The sequence below is a fragment of the Centroberyx affinis genome, unplaced genomic scaffold (assembly GCF_046629955.1).
Source record: "Centroberyx affinis isolate AG114_WGS23_722 - 3 ecotype Tasmania unplaced genomic scaffold, CSIRO-AGI_Caff_v1 ptg001516l_1, whole genome shotgun sequence".
Classification (NCBI taxonomy): domain Eukaryota; kingdom Metazoa; phylum Chordata; class Actinopteri; order Beryciformes; family Berycidae; genus Centroberyx; species Centroberyx affinis.
Genome location: NW_027279980.1, coordinates 38,140 through 59,192, shown reverse-complemented (window position 1 = coordinate 59,192; position 21,053 = coordinate 38,140). Strand labels below are relative to the sequence as shown.

Here is a 21,053-nt window from a genome sequence, read left to right as displayed (position 1 = left end):
GTAAATGCAAAACTATGCGTTTTTGGAATGTTTTTGATGAAAACACAACTTCCACACAATGTTCCGCGCCGTGTAGTTTCCGCGGACGTATTTAATGGTTGCGTAGGTTGAACGAAGGAAAAGCGGTTCATCCATCCCGGTTGATCTCTGTTCCCTGAGTAGGAACTGCTGATTAACCTTCGATATTTGCTCGTCTGAACGACTACACCTGTATAAGGAGCACACGTTTACCAGGAGCGGACTGTGAGGTAATGTAATCAATCAGAAAATCGACGAACTTTATTGAGATTTATAACTGATAGCTGGGTGGGAAGTTAGCCACTGTGCAGCTATCACAGTCAGTGCACAGTCTCTCTTCCTGACAAACTACTCAGCAACGTCAGCCTATCTGGTTCCTTATAACCGATAGACAAACTCAGGGGCGTTGTTAGGATTTTATTACATTAGGGGCTCAGTTACAACAGAGACATAGGGGGGTCCGGGGGCATCCTCCCTGGGAAGAAATGTTTAAAATTTCAGCAGCAAAATGAAGCAGACTGGTGATGTGAACATACATGGGTCTAAATTAATCAGCATAGTAAACACTTAAAACAGCAGTCTGTACAGGCTTACAGTGATGTATTGTAGTGTGTCGCCTGTCTTATCTGTCAGTGTCTCTCTCTAATCACTCCTCCCCGTCTGAATTCTTCTCTTGCCTCTTCTCATTTCTCTCCTCCTGTCATCTCTCTTTGTCTCTGTCCTCTTCTCCCCTCTCTAGCTCAGTTCAGGTTTTGCAAAAGGTAAACGGAAAGAAACAATTGAATGAATATATTAAACTTTTAAGGGTATATATGATACACAGAGTGTGCTCATCACTGCTCATGTGTCTGCTGTGAAAGAAAACTGACCCAAGTTATGTTTTATCAAAGGCTGTGCCTCCTGTGTATTTCACTAATTCATCATATTATAACAACCTAATAGTAATCTACTTTGGTTTGTTATCTAGGTATGGGAATTTAATTTAATTTAAGCATAACTTATTCTCAGAAGCAAATTATTTCACCTCTTATTTCCAGGCTACATCATAGCTGTAGTAACAAAGATTATTATGCCATGGAAAGGCCTGATGCATTATGAATGGCTGGGGAAGTTTACTATACATCAGTAAAATTTCTAGAGGTACACACTCATTTAAAAAGAAGTTATGTTTTTTTTTTTTTATGAATCTCACTATTAAACACATTCTCTCACATTTAAGAGAAACAGTGTCTCATGTTGAAAATAATAGACATTTCATGTAAAGGGAAATAGGTTTTATGCTTTTAATGTTCAGCAGCCTAAACAAATAGAGCTGAATGTGAGGATGAACCTGACATGACCGTACCCCCGTAACTGACTAACTGGCTGGCTGGAGACAGAAGAGACATTTTGTTTACAATTATCCAATATTATGTTTACTCAGGCAAAGATGTGATCTGCTAGATGTGAAGCCTTTGAAAAGCTATTTTGTGTTTTGTTTTGTTTTTTACTTTTGAACTATGTAAAACTTGCTTATATTTCCTGATAAAAAGATATTGGAGGCTAATCTGAAATGTCACTAGACAAAATAAGTGGATATTGAAGCCTATTTAAGCTAACATTCCTTATTATCACTCCTAGTTTTTAAACCATGGCTGCAGCCGTCAGTCTGGACTTGGATCCCATCTTCCTGAAGGGACTGAGTTACCTGCACTCCAAGAGCAAAGACTCTGCAGAGAAACTCAAAGCTCTGCTGGATGAGTCGCTATCCAGAGGGAGTGACTCATCTTACCGCTCATCACAAAAAGTAAGGAGTTATTTACATCTTGATGCTAATATATATATATATATAGGAAGTTCTCTGTCTGACCCCTTCCTTTATTGACATTGTTGCTTACTATTGTTCACTTGTCACCTTGTCTTATTGGTATATAATATATAGAACTAGGTGCAGAGTCCTTTGTCTTAATCACTGTGTATCTTCAGGATATAGAGGTGTCCAAGAGCTCTGTGTCAAAGCTGAGCCTAAGTAAACAGGACTCCAAGTCGTCCTCAAGCTCCTCGTCCTCCAGCAGCAGCAGCGGCAGCAGCAAGTCCAGCAGCTCCGAGAAGAGCAAGAAAGAGGCGGAGAAACGACCCTCTGAGAAGGTACTGGGTGCATTTTGTCCCTGGATGAATTAGAGTAAATTTCGGTTCATATTCAGATTGATTATTCCCCTTAAAGCATAACTCTGACCATTTTTTACTTGGACCCTGTTTTCCCAACTTTTTTCATCATACCATGTGCAGATCTCCAATACAGTCCAATGGATACTCCAAAAATTAATTAATGAATTAATTTCAACACATTAATTGTTCAATCTGTGATGAGACATAATCTAAAAATGATCTAAAGTCATGCCTTTCTCATAAAGTTTTGATGCTGCAATGCTTTAGCACTTCCTTGCTCACCCTTTGCCGGCCCGCTACGGCTGCCTGTACATGTGCCTACGTAAAGTAGTGCAAAGAAAATAGTGAAAGGCGTTAGGTCATGGTTAAAGTGAAAATTCCATTCCAGAGTGAGCGCCAATAGGTTTTTCAACCCAGGCAAGAAAGACATAAGTACTGTAGCTCTATAGGGAAGCAGTTTATGAGATGTTGGTCAGAACTGATCAGTATGATGGAAACTAGGGTCCAGGACAAAAATAGCCGTAGTTACTCTTTAAGTTCAAGAAGAACATAAAATGATACCTGCATAACATCATACAGGTTTGTATAATTTTAAAATGACAAAAATTTGGCATGCTGTTACTTAGCTAGCACTGATTGTCAACATGCATAGACTAAACTTACCTCATTTTTTTCCAACTGGCGAACATAGGTCAGGGTTGATCTGGGTGAGGTTGACCCTCCAAAGAAGCCTCGGTTGGAGAAACCGGAGAACCGTTCTTCTCCAATCACCGTTCAGACGAGCAAAGACCTCATGCTGCCAAACATACATGACTACGACGAGACCAATGCTGACGACTTTGCCATGGAGATGGGCCTGGCTTGTGTGGTTTGCAGGTAATTGTCACTTACTGACAAATAACGCAATAAATGTAGCTGGTCTGCAATACATTAGGGCATGAGGACATGTGTATGTGTTCATACTCTACACTGTTCTTTTAGCATAGTATGTGGTATACAAGAAACTTGGATACTAGCCAGACATGCATTTCCATTCATGTGTTTACCTTTCTGTGCCATTTTTATTACCTCAGACAAATGACAGTGACGATGGGAAACCAGTTGGTGGAATGCCAGGAGTGCCATAACCTGTACCACCAGGACTGTCACAAACCCCAGGTGACGGACAAAGAAGTCAACGACCCTCGGCTTGTGTGGTACTGTGCCCGCTGCACCAGGCAAATGAAACGTATGGTAAGGAAAATAATAATCTTCCTGTATCCACTTTGCACATATACATAACATGGCTTAGGTGGCTAATCAGTGTTTATTCATGTTAATAAGGTAATATTAATAGGAACTGGCACTGTTTCTATTGTCTAAAAATAACAGTTTCAGTTGATTTCTTTCACTAGGCCCAGAAAGCCCAGAAGCCTCCACAGAAGCCGGCCCCTGCGGCGGTATCAGCAGCCCCTGTTGTAAAAGACACACTGGTGAAAAAGACAGAGCTCAAAGCCAAGCCTGACACAACCAGCACCTTCCAGGCCTTCAAAAGAACGGAGGTGAAGGTACGCATTAATTCACTATGGCTTTTGCAGGATGTTAGACTTTAAAAGCATGTAAGACAGCATGTGAGGGTTAGGGTTTGGGTTAGTCGTTAGGCCTATTCTGTTTGGGTTAGGGTTAGTGATAGTGATTTCCCAACTTTCTGAATGGTTAACAAACATTTGGGTTATGAAGTGACACACTGAAATTATGAGAATAACGTTTAACAAATTTTAGGTTAGCAAAACCTTGCTTTGTTTCCCACCATTGGCCTTTTGCTAGCCACACCATAGCTAACCACACCATAGCCACACCTGCTCTTGTGTCACCCCTCACATCAAACAAAAACTAGTGTTCTGCATCTTTCTGTGGTTACTGGTGGTGAAAGAGAGAAGAACGGTAGCCATCAATAACAGGGCGTACTGCTCTAAAAGGCAGTGTACATAAAGTCCCTGCAGAGGAAAATGTGTAGGAAGCATATTTTTATTTTCAAGTACCAGCCTACTCAGTTCTACTCTGATACAGCATTCCTATGCAGTGCACTTTTCCAGGGGGATTGCATTTAAAACTTTCACAGTAGTGTTACTCAGTGGAGTTCACCATAGTTATTTTGACAGCAAACGCAATATCTTGGTGTCAATAATTGATTCTATCAATACAAGTCGGAGTGGAAGTGTTTCTGTTGGTTTTCAATACAAATGTTTCCCAAGTATGTAAGTCAATTCACTGTCCAGCTTGCAGGTAATTGTCACTAATTGACACAACTTAAATGGTAAATGTAGTTGGTCTACAATACTGGGGCTTGGAGATGTGTATGTCTTCCAAGCCAACTAATAATATTAATTTTACTCAATGTTCTAGCATAGTATGTGGTATACAATAAACTACAGCTACTGGTAGCTAATGGGTAGATATCCTGCAACTCTCACAGTGTGTGTTCTCCTTTGGAGACAGCTTTAAAGGAAAAAGGGTCCATTTTGTTGCTTAGTGGTGTATTTTTCTTATTCCCACGGGTAACTGACCAAACATAAACGATGTGATGTCACATTTGAGATATTTCAAGCACAGTTACAATTGGCTTTGATAGCAGAAAATTGTTCAGCTATCTAAAACATCAACGGTAAACATCAGGTTTTGATGTCAGTCCCTCAGAATCAAAGAGCAAGAGCTTCTTTCTAGACTCACTGATGTTTTAGCAATCGTACAGGGAGAAATCCATTGGTTCTTCATCAACAGTAGCCTCAATAGACCAGAATGCAATGCAGCCACAAGACGTGTTTTGAGTAAGGGACGCAGCTTGTGATCATAGACACGCCCCAATGTTCACAAACTAGTTGGCTAGCTAACTATATTTATATGCCAATATTGACCCTTTGAATGAAAGCAAAAAGTTCACGCCCCTTTTCTTGGGGTTGTAGAAAGGCATTGTGGGAAATGCAGGAAATCGCTAACTGAAGTAGATGAAGCAGGTTGAGGGAAAGTGGGTACACCAAAAAAAGTAAATTACAACACTTCATAACAAAATAGGGGACTTGGCTAATCAGCTGCATTTGTTTAGAAAACACTAGAGTGTTTTTTTTGTGGGTTTAATTCACTTTTGAGGTGTTAAAAATGCTCTTAGAGCTCCACCACATACTTGAGACAGGCACTGCAGACACTGCAGACACTGCAAAGTAGGTGCATAAAAAAATGACATATTTTTTTCAACCTGCAGTTACACTGACAACAGTGCATAGTATTTGAGCTTTATCAGCAAATTTGCTTTGGCACACTCTGAAATTAATTTCATGGTGTCACCTAATGATCTTGAAACCAGGCAGTTTCAAAATGTAAAAATAATGACCATGCAAACAGACTACAAAAACTTGGCATTGTGAATTGGTGTTGCAGTATGGTAATTATTTATCGTTTCTTCCAGGCATCCACAACATCAGCCAATCCCTGCAGCAGTGGCTCCTCCTCCTCAGCCAGTGGTCTTACGGGCTGGGCTGCATTTGGGGCCAAGACGAGCCCTTCTGTCTCCTCCAGCTCCAAACTGGGGTCTTCGGGCCCCAGCGGGAGCAGCAAGACCTCCACATCTCCCTCTGGCCAGAAACCTGTGGGGCTGTCTGGGCTAGCTGGAGCCAAGTCGGGACTCGGGACTACCAAGATGCCCGGGGGCGGCAATGGAAACGGCTCTAGCCAGGCGACTCTGAAACCTCCTCCACCCCTGACGCTGGGTAAGCAGCCGCTGAACCGCTCGTCCAGCGGGGACGGCCAAGGAAAGGTGTCGACGTCGGGGTCGTCAGGGGGGGGCTCCCCGAGCGGCTCCCAGCCGAGCGCGGGGGGGAACGGTGGCTCTGGCAGCAACGGAGGAGGTAATGGGAACAATGGGAACGGGTCAAAGGCCGCAGCAGGGGACAAAGCACCAACATCGCAAGAGTCCCAGCTCAACGCCATGAAACGGCTGCAACTGGTGAAGAAGAAAGCTGCACAGAAGAAACTGAAGAAATGAGTAGAGATAGAAAGCGCAGTGTAAAAGAAGGTGTGAGGGAGTAGAAAAGAAAGGCTTAAGCAGTGCGGAATTAGTGCCAGAGCATTATTTTGGAATTAAGAGAGCATCTGTACATGGAGTAACACCATCCAGTCAAATACTTGAATCTTTCTTTGTGTAAAAGCTGCTGGACTCTGTGTGCCTCGTTCTGTCCTAACAAATCTAACCATTTGCAAAGTAACTGTCACTTTTTATTGACAAAGTTCATTAAATATCCTCTTCTTATAAAGTGGTAGTAGCGAGTGTTATGACTTTGTAGCAGACTTTGTTGGTGTCCCTGTGAATGTGAATTATAATATAGGACAAATGGAAAATGGATTACAGTGATATCAGTTTATTCATTACATAATTGACAAAATATACATATTGAAGGATTCATATAGATTTCTAAGATTTCATATAAATTCTCAAATAGAACATTTACTTCATGTATAAATCATTTCACAGAATATTTACTTCATGTATAAATCATTTCACAGAATATTTACTTCATGTATAAATCATTTCACGTAGAACATTTACTTCATTAATAAATCATTTAATTAGGGCAACACCCATTCACAATTTAAACTCAACAACACTGTAGGTGACAATACAAAAAGTGCTCAGCACAATGGCCTGGATTATTGACCAGATCCCATTGATGATCTGTCTCATTATGATCTTAAAGGCAAAGCAGATTCAAAAGTCAACACTCCGGTCTGAGGTGTTTGATAATAAGGCCCAGTGATACCTAGTGCAAGATTTGGCTTTCACAAAGCAGATATGCAATAATCTTTACAGTTGATATGTTCTGTTTTCAGTGATATATTGATAAAATGATGATGACACGGCTTCATCAAGTAAGCAAATACCACAGATGCAGTCTTCTGATAAGGGTTATCCAGCCTCTATCTATGCATAGGACATCTTGCCCAGGTAGTTGGCGGGGACATAGCCCTTCTGTCCATTAGCCTCAGCTAACCACCAGTCCTTATTGCCTCCCAGGTCACAGAACTGCAGGATCCGTACATGCTGGTACTCCTGTAAGGTCAGCTCCTGGTCACAGCGGGCTTGGAAAGCATACACAGCATAAAACTAGGGAAAGAAAAATGCACATAGATCAGATGCAAGCAGAGGTAAAAAAAAATAATAATAAATAGCACCATTTGAAAAATGTGATATCTGCTCTTGCAAAATTGTTTGTATAAAAAATTACATTGAACTAGGGTACTTTTAATAGGTTGGTAGGTAAGACTTTTACAGACTGGCTTGTCTGTAAAAGGTATATATATTTTAGAGGTATTGAATAATAAACCTAAGGTAATGTGTTTTTTTGCCCCCCAAAATGGAGTTGTAGCAATTTGAAATAGAACTCTTAAATTGCATCCACATCAAGTAATTTAAAACCATTAGAGGTAGGAATGCATCCTCCTGTAAATCCAGAAGGTGGCACTGTTCATTAGTTTTCCACAAGGGCTGAACGCTGCCATCAATTATAACTTTCATTGGCTAGCATTTATTCACAAGTTGCTGACCCTCGTCAACACTATATGTTTTAACACCAATAGCTGTGTCATGTTTATGGGGCTTATTCACCCCATATAATGCCTATGTAAGCTGGAACAAGACACTGTAAAGCTATCAGGTGTGCTGCCACAGCACTCCAGTGCAATCTAACAGAACTACTTATCCACTCTACTGTATATACTGGCACACCTCAGTTTTACTGCTCCCCTGTAATAGCAATCCCCATATTTTATAGCTGGACTGGACCTTCTTCAATGACCAGGCACTTATAGGCTTCTGAAAACCCAGTTAAAGTTGCATCGCTTGCTTCTTCAATGTGAGATTTATGTGGTGTGGCGTTTACTATATTGTTTTCAATTCTGTCCATTACATTTGGGAAATTTTAATGTAGCTTATGCTTTTTTTCAAGTCGTTTCAAAATGTGTGTGCGTGCATGTGCCTGTGTGTTGTGGTGTGCAGCCTTTCTGCACCTGCGGATATTGCTGATATTGGAGACCTTGCTGAAGGCATTAGTCCTCTTCTTGTCCTTGACTGTTCTCAGGCTGGAAATCAACCTCCTGAGACAGAGTGGCTGTTTGACTCTTTGTAGTATCTCCTTTACGAACCCTCCTCAGTTAGTTCAAAGTATTTTTTCCCTGTCTCACTAAAGTTAGCCACTGCAATGTCTTGAAGTGAGATCAGTATCCCCACCTTCTCCCCACCACTACACACAACCCTGACCTACACACACCTGCTGAGCCTCTGAGTCCTGTGTATCCTCCATGTCTTGGGGGCTCTCTAGCTCGCCCTGTAGACCAGAGAGGGTGGAGCAGCTGTCGGCGTTGATGAGGTTGAAGCTGCGCAGGCTGCTACTGCCGCTACCTGACACAAACAGGCTGAGGTTGTCAAAGTCCTCATCCACCATGACAGGCTGCTGCTGCTCAGTGGTGGCCTGCCCCGCCCGCTGCGAGTCCCTCAGGGGGTTATACTGCTTCAGGAAGGTGGAGTAGACGTAACCCTGGGTACCTGACAGAGACAAACAGGGACAATTTTGTCAGGGTTCCTGGCTCTTTGGGTCAGATTTAAATGTTTATTGGCTAACGAATCATAGGACAAACTGTACAATGTAGGGAAATCCACTTGCTGATTCACAGAACTGGTTCAGAAGAATGAATGGGCATTATTTCTGGAGGATAAATGTGTGTGTCGCATGTGGGACTGTATGTCTCACATTAGGGTTGAAAGGCAGTAGCACCTGATTACAGTTATAGTGAGAGACCTAAAAAGTGTGTAAATATGTGAGACAAGCATATTCATAGCGTTGATATCAACTGAATGATAAACAACAACTTCTTGGGAATGCTTGTAATCCCAGCGGAAAAGACAAGTGTGTGAAGAATGTACTCCGCACCAAGAAACATACACACACTTCTTCTAGACTGAGCTCCTCATAAGAAAAAAAAACTTGTTATTGCAGAGTACAGAGAAGCACACATGCGGCATCTCCCCGTCCTTGTTTCTGAATACCCAGAGGGAGAGGCTTTGTACTCTAAGTAACACTGCTTACAACGCGCAGCGGTTTGTTCCAAACAAGACGTCAGGATCTCAGGTGCTGCTGTGCGACACAGAGAGTAGATGGAGACAAGCTATGGAGTCGGCCCTGTTGTGAGGCAACCATCTCCAGAGGCAGGCGAAGAGGCACGAACAGCCGTGACATCACAGGAGCCCCTGGGAGTTTGTCTCGTTGGCTGACTCGTCAGTGTCAGGAAGTAAAGTTTGGTGTTTCTACACAGCCTCAGTCATCAAACACACGCCGGTCTATTCACGCAGTAGCCCAAGGAGAGGAATGTCTGCTGAAGGTAACCTACACCGTACTGTACCTGCTGATGATCTGGTGTGATAACTTAATTCACCTTGTATATCTTACTAACTGTGTGCCAGGAGCTACTTGTGCCCTGAGGGTCTTTGTCCTTTCACACACACTCACACACACACACACACTTGCCTCCATTGTGGACCAGCCAGCGGCTGCTGCTGCCTAGGGGGTCGGTGTCCTCCAGCAGGGCCACCAGCTCTCCCTCCAGCAGGCTGAGGTCCTGCTCCTGGCAGCCATTACACTTTCTCTTCAGCTGGTACAGGCGACTAGACGGGTATTCTGCCAGCAGCCGGGCTCGCTCCTCCTCAGTTTGATGCTGCACCTCCGGCACCTTGAGGGGAGCACAGCATGAGGGGACACAGGTTGGTGTAAATGTTTGAATGTGATCACGTGGGTTGTGTGTGTGTGTGTGTGTGTGTGTGTGGGCACACGTACATATGTGGTTGGTTAGCAGCGTACGAGAGCATTCTGGGGAGGGTGAAAGGTAACAAGCTCCCCTGGGTTTTGATAAGGGGGGTGGAGTTTCAAACAGATCTGCTCACATACACGTTCAAACGCAGGCACACTCTCACGCAGACACACATATAGACATACAAGTCTCAGGGGATTGATACCTGGCAGAGCTTTGAGTTGTCAAGTGCCCTAGTTAATCACAGCCCAGAGCTCTTCACACTGTCTGCCTCTGATAAGACTTATAACTGGCAATATATGGCTTAGAATTGGTTCAAATAGTAATGAGGGACTCGGAGGACTATGTGGGACTGTGGGGTTGTGCTTTAACCTGGGGTCTACAAGAATTCCACAGACGCACACACTGCTGATCAAGGATTTAAAATAATGTCCATACACTGACTCAGGCTACCCTCATTAAAATACATGAATCATAATACTGAACGTGGGCTGTGATGAAACCTTCAGACCCTGGATTTGAATGATCTACTCCGGATCATTTCCCCCGCAACAGGGTTACCGTTATTTTCTTGTCTCGTTGCCTCTCAAAGCTGACTTTGCGCTCCATTAGCTTCTGCGCGTTGTCCTTGACAAAAGTCAGATTGTTCAGCTCATCCATGATGCTGTTCTGCACTTCAGTGATGTTGGACAATGGAGCCTGGACAAGCAAACACATAACACAGTTCAGCTGCAATGCCAAATGGCCAGGGTAGGGGCCATTCATGAATTGAGAGTGCATGGCAAATTCCAATTCAATTCCTGGGGTTGGACTTGGAATTGGAATTGCACCCAGCTCTAAGGAAACAGAATTGGAATTAAATTAGAATGACAGGAAACAGAATTGAATCCCATTAAATTCCACGAAATTCCACTTCTAAAAGAGATTGTCTTGACTTGACTAAACATTAGAAATCAAACATTATGAATCAAATAGACAGTTAAACAAATCAGCTACATTCAATCACAGTGTATGGATTATGATAACATGTTGCATCAAATACCATCTGAAAGGAACCTTTAACATTTTATGATTTTCAGCAGTGATAATATATAACACTACTTGTAATCTGTGGTAAGAGAAAAACAAAAAAAACATGAAATTTCACAGAATTTCATTGAAATAAATTCAACCTCCTGAAATTCCAATTCAGTTCCCATGTTCCAATGTTTCCTGTAGGATTTTTCAAATTCCACTTCCAATTCCTTGAGTTGGAATTGATGAGCTCATTCATGAATTGACCCCAACTCTGTAAATGGCTTGAAAATACATTTTGTCTATATAGGTTAATTGGTAAAGCATTACTTTAGCATACTGTTCTTATTGCCCTATTAATTTTATTATGTAGTAATATATATATGTTTATTATATTATGTGTGGGACCCTCACCGGTAGCTGCTGTATAGAGGGAGCACGGTGCAGTGTTGTGTCCATCAGCCCTCTGAGCAGGGCCACTAGATACACCACACAGTTGGTTAGGATGGTATGGGCGGCCATATTGAACCTCTTCAACTCATCCACTAGCTGGGCATTGAGAGCTTGGTAGTCCCTCCTGGCCGGCCCCTGGTCCTCTGACACCGGCGAGGGACAGGAAGAGGCGATGGACGAGGAGGAGGAGGAGGAGGTGGAGGAGGAGGTGGAGGAGGAGGAGGAGGAGAAGGAGGAAGAGCGCTCCAGACGGCTGCAGTAATCCAGCAGCTTGTCATAGCGTTTCTGGATGAGCTTCTGCGGGGAAGTGAACATGCCCTGGAGGGAGGAGAGGGGGCCGAGGACCAAGCGCTCCATGCTGTCTTTCTGGGAGATCAGTCAGTGAGGCGGAAAAGAGAAATGAATAGAGATGTACACAGTTTAGTTTGCATGCAGACACACAGAGCAACTAGTGGTGCTGTCCTGCTTACAGTAACAAATAATACCAGAAGACATAGGTGTCATTTACACTGGGGACGCTGGGGACATGTCCCCACCACTTTTTGAAATGGCCGATTTTGTCCCCATCACTTTTAAAAAATTTTTAAATCAAATTCTTGACTTGTGTTGCAGCTGTGGATGTGATGCATATGGATGACTGTACTTGTGCGGTCGACGTTGTTGTGCGTTTTATGCTGAGTATTTTCGTATTGTCGACTCTGTAGTAGCCTAGGCTGTGCCCTTTTGATGCGCCATTATGCAATTTTTTTCTCGCCGTATTATCTACTCTGACCTCATACCGATCCCCCTATTACACTGCCTAAAATCGCATATGTTTAAAAAATGTTTTGTCATCTCAGCCCTTATGTCCCCACCACTTTTCAACACAAAGTGACGCCCTTGCCAGAAGACATAGTGAAGAGAATGAAAAGGGTTGAAGTACAGTTGAAAGAAACTGTTTCTCCATTGGAAAATGTTGCCACCTTCACCTTACATTTCCACTTTGATACATAAAAGGGCTATTGCTTTTTTTCTCCCCCTTAGAGTACAGGTGAGTTTGTGTTCAAGGCTGGCCTATACTTATTTTGGAAAGCTCATTAAGGACTTGGGTTTCAAGCACTTCTGGAGTGCTGGGGTGAGGCATGTCTACACAAAGAATCTTATTCACAGGTGCAGCTATCCCAGAATTAGCAACAGAGCAATCCACACAGGAAGAAGGGCAGGAGAGGGGAGGTGGGGAAGGAGGTGTACTAGAGGACCTACTAGGAAAGTTAGAGAGATAGAGGAAGAGGATTAATGTACTGGGCAGAAAGCAGGTAGCTATGGGTGGAGTTACACAGATGACTCACAGTGAGGTGGAGGGAGAAAGGGAAGTCATGGAAGAACAGGACAGCAGAGCAAGGAGAGACAAATACACAGGATCCAGCGAAGAAAGGGAAGAGGGAAAAGATGGAGATTGAAGAATAACCTGGAGATTAAGCTGAAGATAAAACTATATATGAAAAAAATGTTTTGTAATTCATCAATCATAGTGAAATAAATGGGTACCATACAAGTCATTCATACTTACAAAATGCCTATATGGGTCATTGCCATTACTGTGCAGTGAGCCATTTGTGTCAATTTTGTTTGGGTCCTTGATGATGTTCTCCATGTCCTGAACATTCTGGACGGCTACAGACACCATCTCCTGCAGAAAAGGCGTCAAGAAAAGAGCCTCAGAACAGGACAACAGGGCAATGTAATGCTCTAGCTTGTACATATTTGCACAAAGCAATGATTTGCTAATCTCCACAGTGACGTACCTGGGTGTGCTGCAGGTAACATTGCACATTCTTGACCAGCTGCCTCACAGCTTTTTCCAGACTCCTGAACAGCTTCTCCTCTTTATCAAACACTTCATCTCTCACCTACAGAAAGAATAGTTAACTTTTAACTTTAACTTCATTTAATTAAAGCAGTTAATTGTATGTCGATGCAGTTGATTTAGGCCAGAAACTTTAATTTCATTTCAAGTGTCAAGTCCACAAGCCTCAGTCACGTTTATGCCGTTTACGTTTATTACTAATTTTTATACAACTATAGTGAGTGTGGGTTGAACTGTAAAAAATAGGTTATGGTCAAAGTATTTTACCTGTGGTTCGACTCCAGTGAGGATCTTGAGATAGCCAGCGAACCTGTCACCCTTCTTCCGGATGGAGTGGATGTTGAACTTGTTCAGTTTGCCCCTCAGTGTGCCTTCATCTTCTGACCTCTTGTACTTCATGACTGAGAATGTGTAGGGAAATGGAGCCAAGATGTAAACACTCAAGGATGAATATGGATGTAGAATGGATAGGATAGAAGACAGTTAATTTAGCAGGACAACTAGTGTCATTTGCATGCATGATATATTAATAATGAACCTACTTTGTGGTCACAGCTAACAAAATAATGCAGTTGATAAATGGACAGAAATGATAGAAATACTCATCGATGTTTTTAACTTCTCACCTATATCCTTCCGTCTCTTGAACTCGTTGATGTTAACGTTGATGATCTTGGTGGCGGTCAACGCCTCCTGTAGTGGCCGGCGGTCAGGATGGTCGTCAGGTGTGGCCTGCCACAACTCCCCGAGCAGCAAAGGGTACTTCATGATCCTCTGGACCGGCTTGATGAGAAGAGAACCCATGTCCAGCAAGTTGGGTTTCCCTCTGTGACCAATAAGAATATTATACAGTAAGCAATGATCAACATTACTGTTATGACCCACAGAACATGATGCAAAACAAAACATGACAATAAAATATAATAATCAATGTTAAAAGGTTTAATCATATGCTAACAAAGACAGTATAGTAAATTCTGAAAAGCAGTTTTACATGACAGGGTACTTACTCTTGGTCATATATTCTCCTGTAACAAAACACACGCAAAAACACAGTAAACATCAAATATTATATACAGTAAATTGTGATCGTCAGAATGGAGGAAGTTATAAGTTGAGGATAATGTGAAAAAACGTGTGGAGGAAGTGACTTCACTTACTTCAGAGCTAATACACACGTGGTGAAATGCTGCTTTATTTCTTCCTCTTTCTCATAGGATTTGAGTGACGAGTTGGCATCATCATGATGATAGCAATAAATCTTATAAACATCTTCCAAAGCTGCCTTGGCCTGGATGAATACTTCTCCTTCAAACAAAAATGTGACACTAGATTTAGACCGCTCTTTCATCCAGTATCAACCATAGTAGTAGTAGTAGTAAAAGTCAACAAATTATATAAACAGGCAACCAGGCGAGGTGACTAAGAGTCAAACTGCCATTTACCTATGACAAGTGCTTCTGGATCAGGTTCAGCAGTGGCTTGCTGCAGTCTATGAAGGAGAGCTGCAGACACCTCACACACCGTCTCCATGTTGGTGAACAGCCGGTCTATATCCACCACCTAACAGAAGATAAGGAAACTATAAAACACGGATTTGACGTATGTAACCAAAGTAAATATACCATACAATTATGTCAATCAAACTGCTTCCTTATTCTCTGTTCACTGAGGTTAAGATTAACTATCAAAGCGGATGAAATCATCCTGTTTTCTCTTTTGCTCTTGTAGTCTGTAGAGGTTAGTGGGGTTGATTCCACATTCAGTCCACAAAAGTCTTGATTGGGTCTTGAAAAGGGAAGCGCTCTACCTGTATGTCTCTAAGAGGCTGGACCACCTCTCTGATGCACAGCTCCAGGTCTGTGAGGTAGTCCCTTTCCGTCTGCACTAGCTCCTGAATGACCTTTGCCCTGCGGCTCATCTTCCTCAAACGGACCTCCTCAGGGTCCAAGGCTGGAGAGGAGGGGGAGGACAGGTCATGCGGTGTCATTTTCTCTGAGGGAAGAGGGGATGTGATAATAAATTAAAAATGTGAAATAAGCTTAATGCTTTTCGGCAACACAGTCACATACCCATATAGAATACACAAGCAACAATGAGTTCACCAATAATTAAAGGTTATATGAAGTTGATGATGCAAATTCGATTGATGCACTTAAATTTCATTGGAAATATGCATTTGGCAGAGCATCTGTAGCACATATGCATATGCATGTGTGCTATGTTTGTAAACACACCGGCCCTGTGGCTGTGCATGCTTATAAAAACATACATCTCTCCTAACACATCCGCCTGACTCCGGAGCAGCCATCGGTATTTCACGGTGATCTAATTATTTTGACTGAGCGCCAAAAGGCCTCACTTAACATGCCAGTCAGGTTCCCTCCTCTCTTTTTTTTTTTTTTTTTATCGCTCTGCAGCCTAATCAGTCTCTGGCTGCTCTGTGCTTTGCATGGCAGGCGAGGCAGGCAGGAGTGTGTGTTCAGGGAAGAGGGATGCTTCCTCGCTGCCTAATCGCCGCCACGCACCACTTCCTCCTCTGGGGGGTGGGGGGGGGGGGGATGATGAAGAGAGAGAGAGAGAAAGGGGGAGGGAGGGAGGCAGAAGGCTGCGAGGCCCGTGTCGGGTTACGGAACTAATCGTCTTGCTGATGTAATGCTACGGCGTGCATGGGCATTCCATCTGCTCTTGCCGCGGGGCGTGTGGGGAGGGGGGGCGGGGGCGGGGGAGGGGGGTTGAGGGGGGGGCAGGAGGGGCTGACACACATTGATAAACACACGCCTACATATGCAAGGACACACACGCTGACACAGATTCACACCCAGGTGCACACATGCGTACATACACACAACCTCGCATGCACACGCAAACAAATTTGCCAACCTCCAACCCAAACTCCATCAACCTCAGCTTGCTCATTTCACATGCCCACACTCACACACACACACACACACACACACACACACACACACATACACACACACTCTCACACACACAAAATCTAGTGCATTCAACACACCTATTTACAACCATACATGAGTGATGACTGGGTGGCTCTATCGCTCCATACACACACTCCATAGAGTGTGCAGTAAAAGTATAGACAAATAAAACTACTGCTGTGGGTTTTGAAACATCTATATAGGCTACTATATGTATAAGATTTGACAATAAGCATTTCAGTTTACTCTCTGTGTACAAAATATTAGCACTTAACCTGGTATTAAAATGCAATCAGTATGCTATCCGGATAATGATCAATCCAATCACACCCTTTGCATATACATCTGGTATTTTTATGCGTTCCGCATTGTAAGGATCTAATTGTTTTTTCGCACACTATGCAAAACAGGTGAGTAGGTGGGTGGAGGCATTGTCAACAATGGGTGTAGGTTCATTACACGTGATACTGTACAGCCTCTGTTTACTTTTCATTTGTGGAGGAAAGGGTCGTCTTTTGCGACTCTTTCGTAGGAGGCAACAGAAACGGTGACAGGTTGTTTTTTTACCAATAGTGTTTGCAGCGCTACTAGAGTGACTCCTTCACTATGGGATGAGGGAAAGGAGCGATGACTGGTGGGAGCGGACGGTTGCTGTTGGAGTCCTTCGGTGAAGCTGAGTGGATGGCAAACGTCAGAATGAGTCATGACATTTCTGCCATGTGGCCGGTACTTTTTCACAAACGCGAACACACTGTACAGATTGTATTTATGCCTGGCTGAGTCCGGCTGAAGATCCGATCGCAGTGCGAACCAGGCCAACTCCGGAGGTGGGCTGGCAGATCCAATCACAGGCTGACCGTGTGCATTTACACCTTACATTTTTCCTTATCCAGATAATATATCCTGATACAGATCACATTTTAATGCCAGATGTAAATGGGGTCTCCCTTTGCACAAGCAACTTATCATATGACTCAAGGCTTAAAAAGTCTCCTTTAACCCCTCTTCCTCCCTGCATTTTCATCTCGCCTTAATGATTAAAGATAATTTAATAGGTGAAATCAATAAGGAGTCATAGCTTTCATTTTGATTCACCTTGTCAGGCTATTTCATGGAAAAAGTCCTTATATTTGGTACACTCAGTGTGTACAGCACAATGATTGCTACGAGACTGAACATAAATATGCAGTCTTAAGCCTTTTCCTTCAACAGTTATTAATGAACTTGTCAACCCATGAAAATGCTGCAAGAAATGGAAATGCATACCTCCTCCCATTCTGCCATATAGTTAGTAAATGAATCCCTTATAGATGCGTTACTACAGCCTTAAACTTTTTTTTTCCTCAAACAGAATGTGCAATTAAAATAGTTTGTGATATCTAGATAGAGGGTCAGAGACACAATGGTAATACTTAATCAAAATGAAATATTATGCACAAAAAAAAATCACATTTCATGTTTCAACAGTATCATGAAGTCTCACGTGTCTGCATGGCCTTTCAGAACCTCTGAAAGCCTCCACCCGTGAGAACAGCCCCATTAATGAGAGATTATCTGAGGTTTCTCGGTGGCTCCCTAGGCTGAAGTGCATACCGTGTATTTATAATTTCAAGGATTCAAATGTGGCCCCAGCCCTTTTCATACATCATCGCCTTTCACTCCCATCTTCCCTGTCACTCGCCACTGTACACAATGAAGCAGAAATGGCATAAAAGGTCTCTTAGAAGCACTTTGCACGCTGTATGGAAGTTACTCCATCCAAGCCTGGCCTCGAAAAGACTCATTCACACAGAACCACACCGCTACAATGCTATTAAAATATATTAATAGCCTATCATAGCTCGGTGACAGACAGAGCCAGGCGGCGGTGACCTATCCTTTTGCCATCATTATGTGTGGTGAGGTATGGTTGCCGGCACAGGAGTTCCCATGAAAGTGGATACAGGGCCTTTCACTGCTCAACCCATTGAAAGGGATCTAACGGAAGGCCCCAGAATACAAGGCCCGGCGTATCATGTATCGCCATCAGGAAAAATGACACGTTAGACCTCACCACTCTGCAAACTGCACAATGGGATTTTATCATTGAGAATATATCTTGGATAAAGTATACTGAGTGTGTAAAAGCTGCCAATAATGGCTGGTCTAGAGCAGTTATAATAGGCCAAGACTGAAATGACTGAAACTGCATAAAGGTTATATATGTTTTGCATTGGGATTGTATGGCGATCTGCCCTGAAAGGATGGTTCAACCTCTACCTTTTATTTATATTTACAAAGTAAACAAAGTCTCTATAGCAAGGTCACATACAGAGACACACACACACACACAGTTCAGTCTTCAAAACAATGTAACCCACAACAAAGTAACCTGCCTCAAGCGTAATTAGATGATCAGTTTCTGTGAATATTCAGTTCATTGTTGTGCCTTCATGTGTGATATATCAAGAGTTTTGAGCTAATAGTGAGGAGCAGGAATTATGTCACAGCAAATCAGCATCAAAACTATTATATTAGGTTACTGGACATAATGTCAGGTTGCCATGGCTTTGTGGCTTGACCAACCTGTTTGACAGACAGATGAGAACTCACTGCTGAGCAGCAACTCACATGTTTCCTCTTTCGGTGAAGTCATCATTATGTCAATATTTGCAATGCTAATACCACAGTAAATATGTAATGCTGTTTGTAGGAGTGGGGCTAAAGTCCTCCAAAACAGGGTGGGAGATTGGTTTACTGAAAACACCCCGGTGTTGTTTGACAACCCTGCCATGATGCAGGCTGGTGGCACATGACAAGAAAATAGAAAGTGCTATTGAGTAGAGAGTGCCTCTATTTTAGGTAAACAGAGCAGCTGCTGATAAGGAAAGTGTGTGTGATCTGTTATCACTACGATTCCAAATGAAAAGTTTTGTATTGTTTAGTCGTTTTAAACTAGGTGCCACAAACAAATTATTTTAGCATGTGGGGGTGTATTGTTCACTGTAGAGGAAGCGCAGAAACAAGTGACACCAGAACATCTACATACTTTGCTTAGTCTTCAATAGTAACCCACTTTGCTGACATAGTGATGTAACTCATTTTGCCTGAAGTGCAGCATTCCCAGTCACTGACAGCACATGACTTTAGTGAGGACAGGTGAAGCCAGTTTTCCTGAAACGTGGACATGTGTCTGTCTGTAAAAAGACTGTGTCAGCAGTTGTGATGAGGTCATGGACAGGAGGATTCATGAAGCTATCATCCTCGCTCCTTTCCCACAACATGCTCTGAAATTCTTACTTTGCAGGTGAAGTTTTCTAATGTGGTTAACCAAACACTACAGATTGTGCTTGATTCAATTTTAAAAATAAATTCAAACATGAATTTAAACAAATTTAGGACCATGTACCTAAATTCCCTTATAACTGCTTTATTAATCAAATGGGTCGGTAATAAAAACCATCCTGTCAGTCCTTCATAACAAGTCACTGGTAGTTTCTGGCTTGTTTACCAGCTGGTCTGGAACATTTCTATAGCCACTCCTCTGTGCCTGAGTTTGGAGCACGGTTTGCATATGTGGCCTCATCCCTGCGGGAATATCTCCTGCTCAACACATAGCAACACAACAGGTGCCCAGCATCCAGAGCTATAGAGAAGTGTGTGTATGTGTGTATGTGTGTATGTGTGTGTATTTGTGTGTGAATTTTTGCCCTCAAGTTGCAGATGCTGCTTTGGAATCTACAGTATAATGAATGATTTTGTCTAAAATCTCTCCTAGACAGTGTGATATCAACAAATTTGGGAGTGTAAGGAGTTGAGGGACTTCTCAGAGACAGATGCAGTCTTGACTCAGATGTGTAGAGATTGTTGCCATAGTTTTTACCCCAGGGGAGGCCCTTAGCTGGTGTACCTTTAAGTTTAGCGCTGTACTCCGTCTTGTCCGACTGGCTCCTCCTCACCAGTGTCCCCAGGTTGATGTATCCTTTGGCCATGTCCTCTGCCACAATAGTGTCCGTCTTCCTCCTCTCCAGGTAGCGCAGGAACACGGGCCTGTTCCTCTTCTTGATCACTTTCTCCTTCTCTTTTTCCTTCTCCTTCTCACTCCCACTGGCCTCCTTGGGATCCATGGTGAAGCCGTCTACTCCCTTGTGCTGCCGGACCGGCCGGGGAGAAAAGGAGGGGAAGAGAGAGGGACAGGAAGAGGGAGAGAGAGAGAGAGAGAGAGAGGCTGGGAAGTGCAACAGGTGTACTGTTCACAGTGCACTGGCTGCCAGTTCAGCACAGGTGATCTGGCCCCTCCCCCTGACTCTACCTGTCACGAGAGAGCTATGTGGCCACACCTCTCCACTGCTGCGCTATGCCTCCTCCCTGTGGACACATATATCCATCTAGGGAGGGAGAGTGATGAGATGGGAGGACAGAGCAATGGCCACCACAGATAAAGTCTTGTTTTGGTCTTATACTAAAGATAAATCTTCTCAAGAGGTGTGCTGCAGAACAAAATGCAGTGTGAGAGACTCATAAAGTTATTTATGTGCCAACAAGGAAGTATTTGCATTTTTTGGCCGGTGGGCTGTAAAGAGTAGTAAGCTAAGTTCAGAACTGAATATATTGTTAACTCTAATATCTACAATATGTTAAATAACCTTATGGAACAAAAAACAAAATCCTCATCAAGTCATGAGACAAGTACCTAAACTACCAAATAGATATAAATTAAACAAGTTTTTGAGGGGGAAAAATAAGTGAAAAAGCCATTCATCGCCTTAGACGTCATATCACAAATTCTATGTCAATAAATGGTGCACAGTTTTTTCAAAAAG

General features: G+C 42.9%; 2 protein-coding genes across 3 annotated transcripts; one reads left to right on the top strand and one right to left on the bottom strand.

The window, feature by feature from the left end:
- Positions 1 to 116: 116 nt before the first annotated feature.
- Positions 117 to 6,441, top strand: ints12 (integrator complex subunit 12). 2 transcript variants are annotated; one of them, XM_071527290.1, is made up of 7 exons: positions 117 to 248; positions 1,639 to 1,804; positions 1,984 to 2,145; positions 2,858 to 3,042; positions 3,240 to 3,399; positions 3,561 to 3,707; positions 5,609 to 6,441. In XM_071527290.1, the coding sequence occupies exons 2-7, from the start codon at positions 1,649 to 1,651 to the stop codon at positions 6,182 to 6,184; spliced, it is 1,386 nt and encodes a 461-aa protein (XP_071383391.1). In that variant the 5' UTR covers positions 117 to 248; positions 1,639 to 1,648; the 3' UTR covers positions 6,185 to 6,441. The 2 variants fall into 2 exon arrangements, with proteins under 2 accessions (XP_071383391.1, XP_071383390.1); XM_071527289.1 differs by having other exon boundaries at positions 3,561 to 3,713; positions 5,609 to 6,435.
- A 113-nt stretch (positions 6,442 to 6,554) lies between these two features.
- Positions 6,555 to 20,422, bottom strand: arhgef38 (Rho guanine nucleotide exchange factor (GEF) 38). Its single transcript, XM_071527287.1, has 14 exons — positions 20,141 to 20,422; positions 15,120 to 15,304; positions 14,755 to 14,872; positions 14,470 to 14,617; positions 14,320 to 14,337; positions 13,936 to 14,135; positions 13,577 to 13,710; positions 13,248 to 13,352; positions 13,013 to 13,132; positions 11,425 to 11,829; positions 10,558 to 10,695; positions 9,717 to 9,918; positions 8,463 to 8,737; positions 6,555 to 7,300 (listed from the first exon to the last, which is right to left on the bottom strand). Exons 1-14 carry the CDS (start codon positions 20,355 to 20,357, stop codon positions 7,118 to 7,120), a joined length of 2,448 nt encoding a protein of 815 aa, XP_071383388.1. The 5' UTR covers positions 20,358 to 20,422; the 3' UTR covers positions 6,555 to 7,117.
- Positions 20,423 to 21,053: the final 631 nt, after the last annotated feature.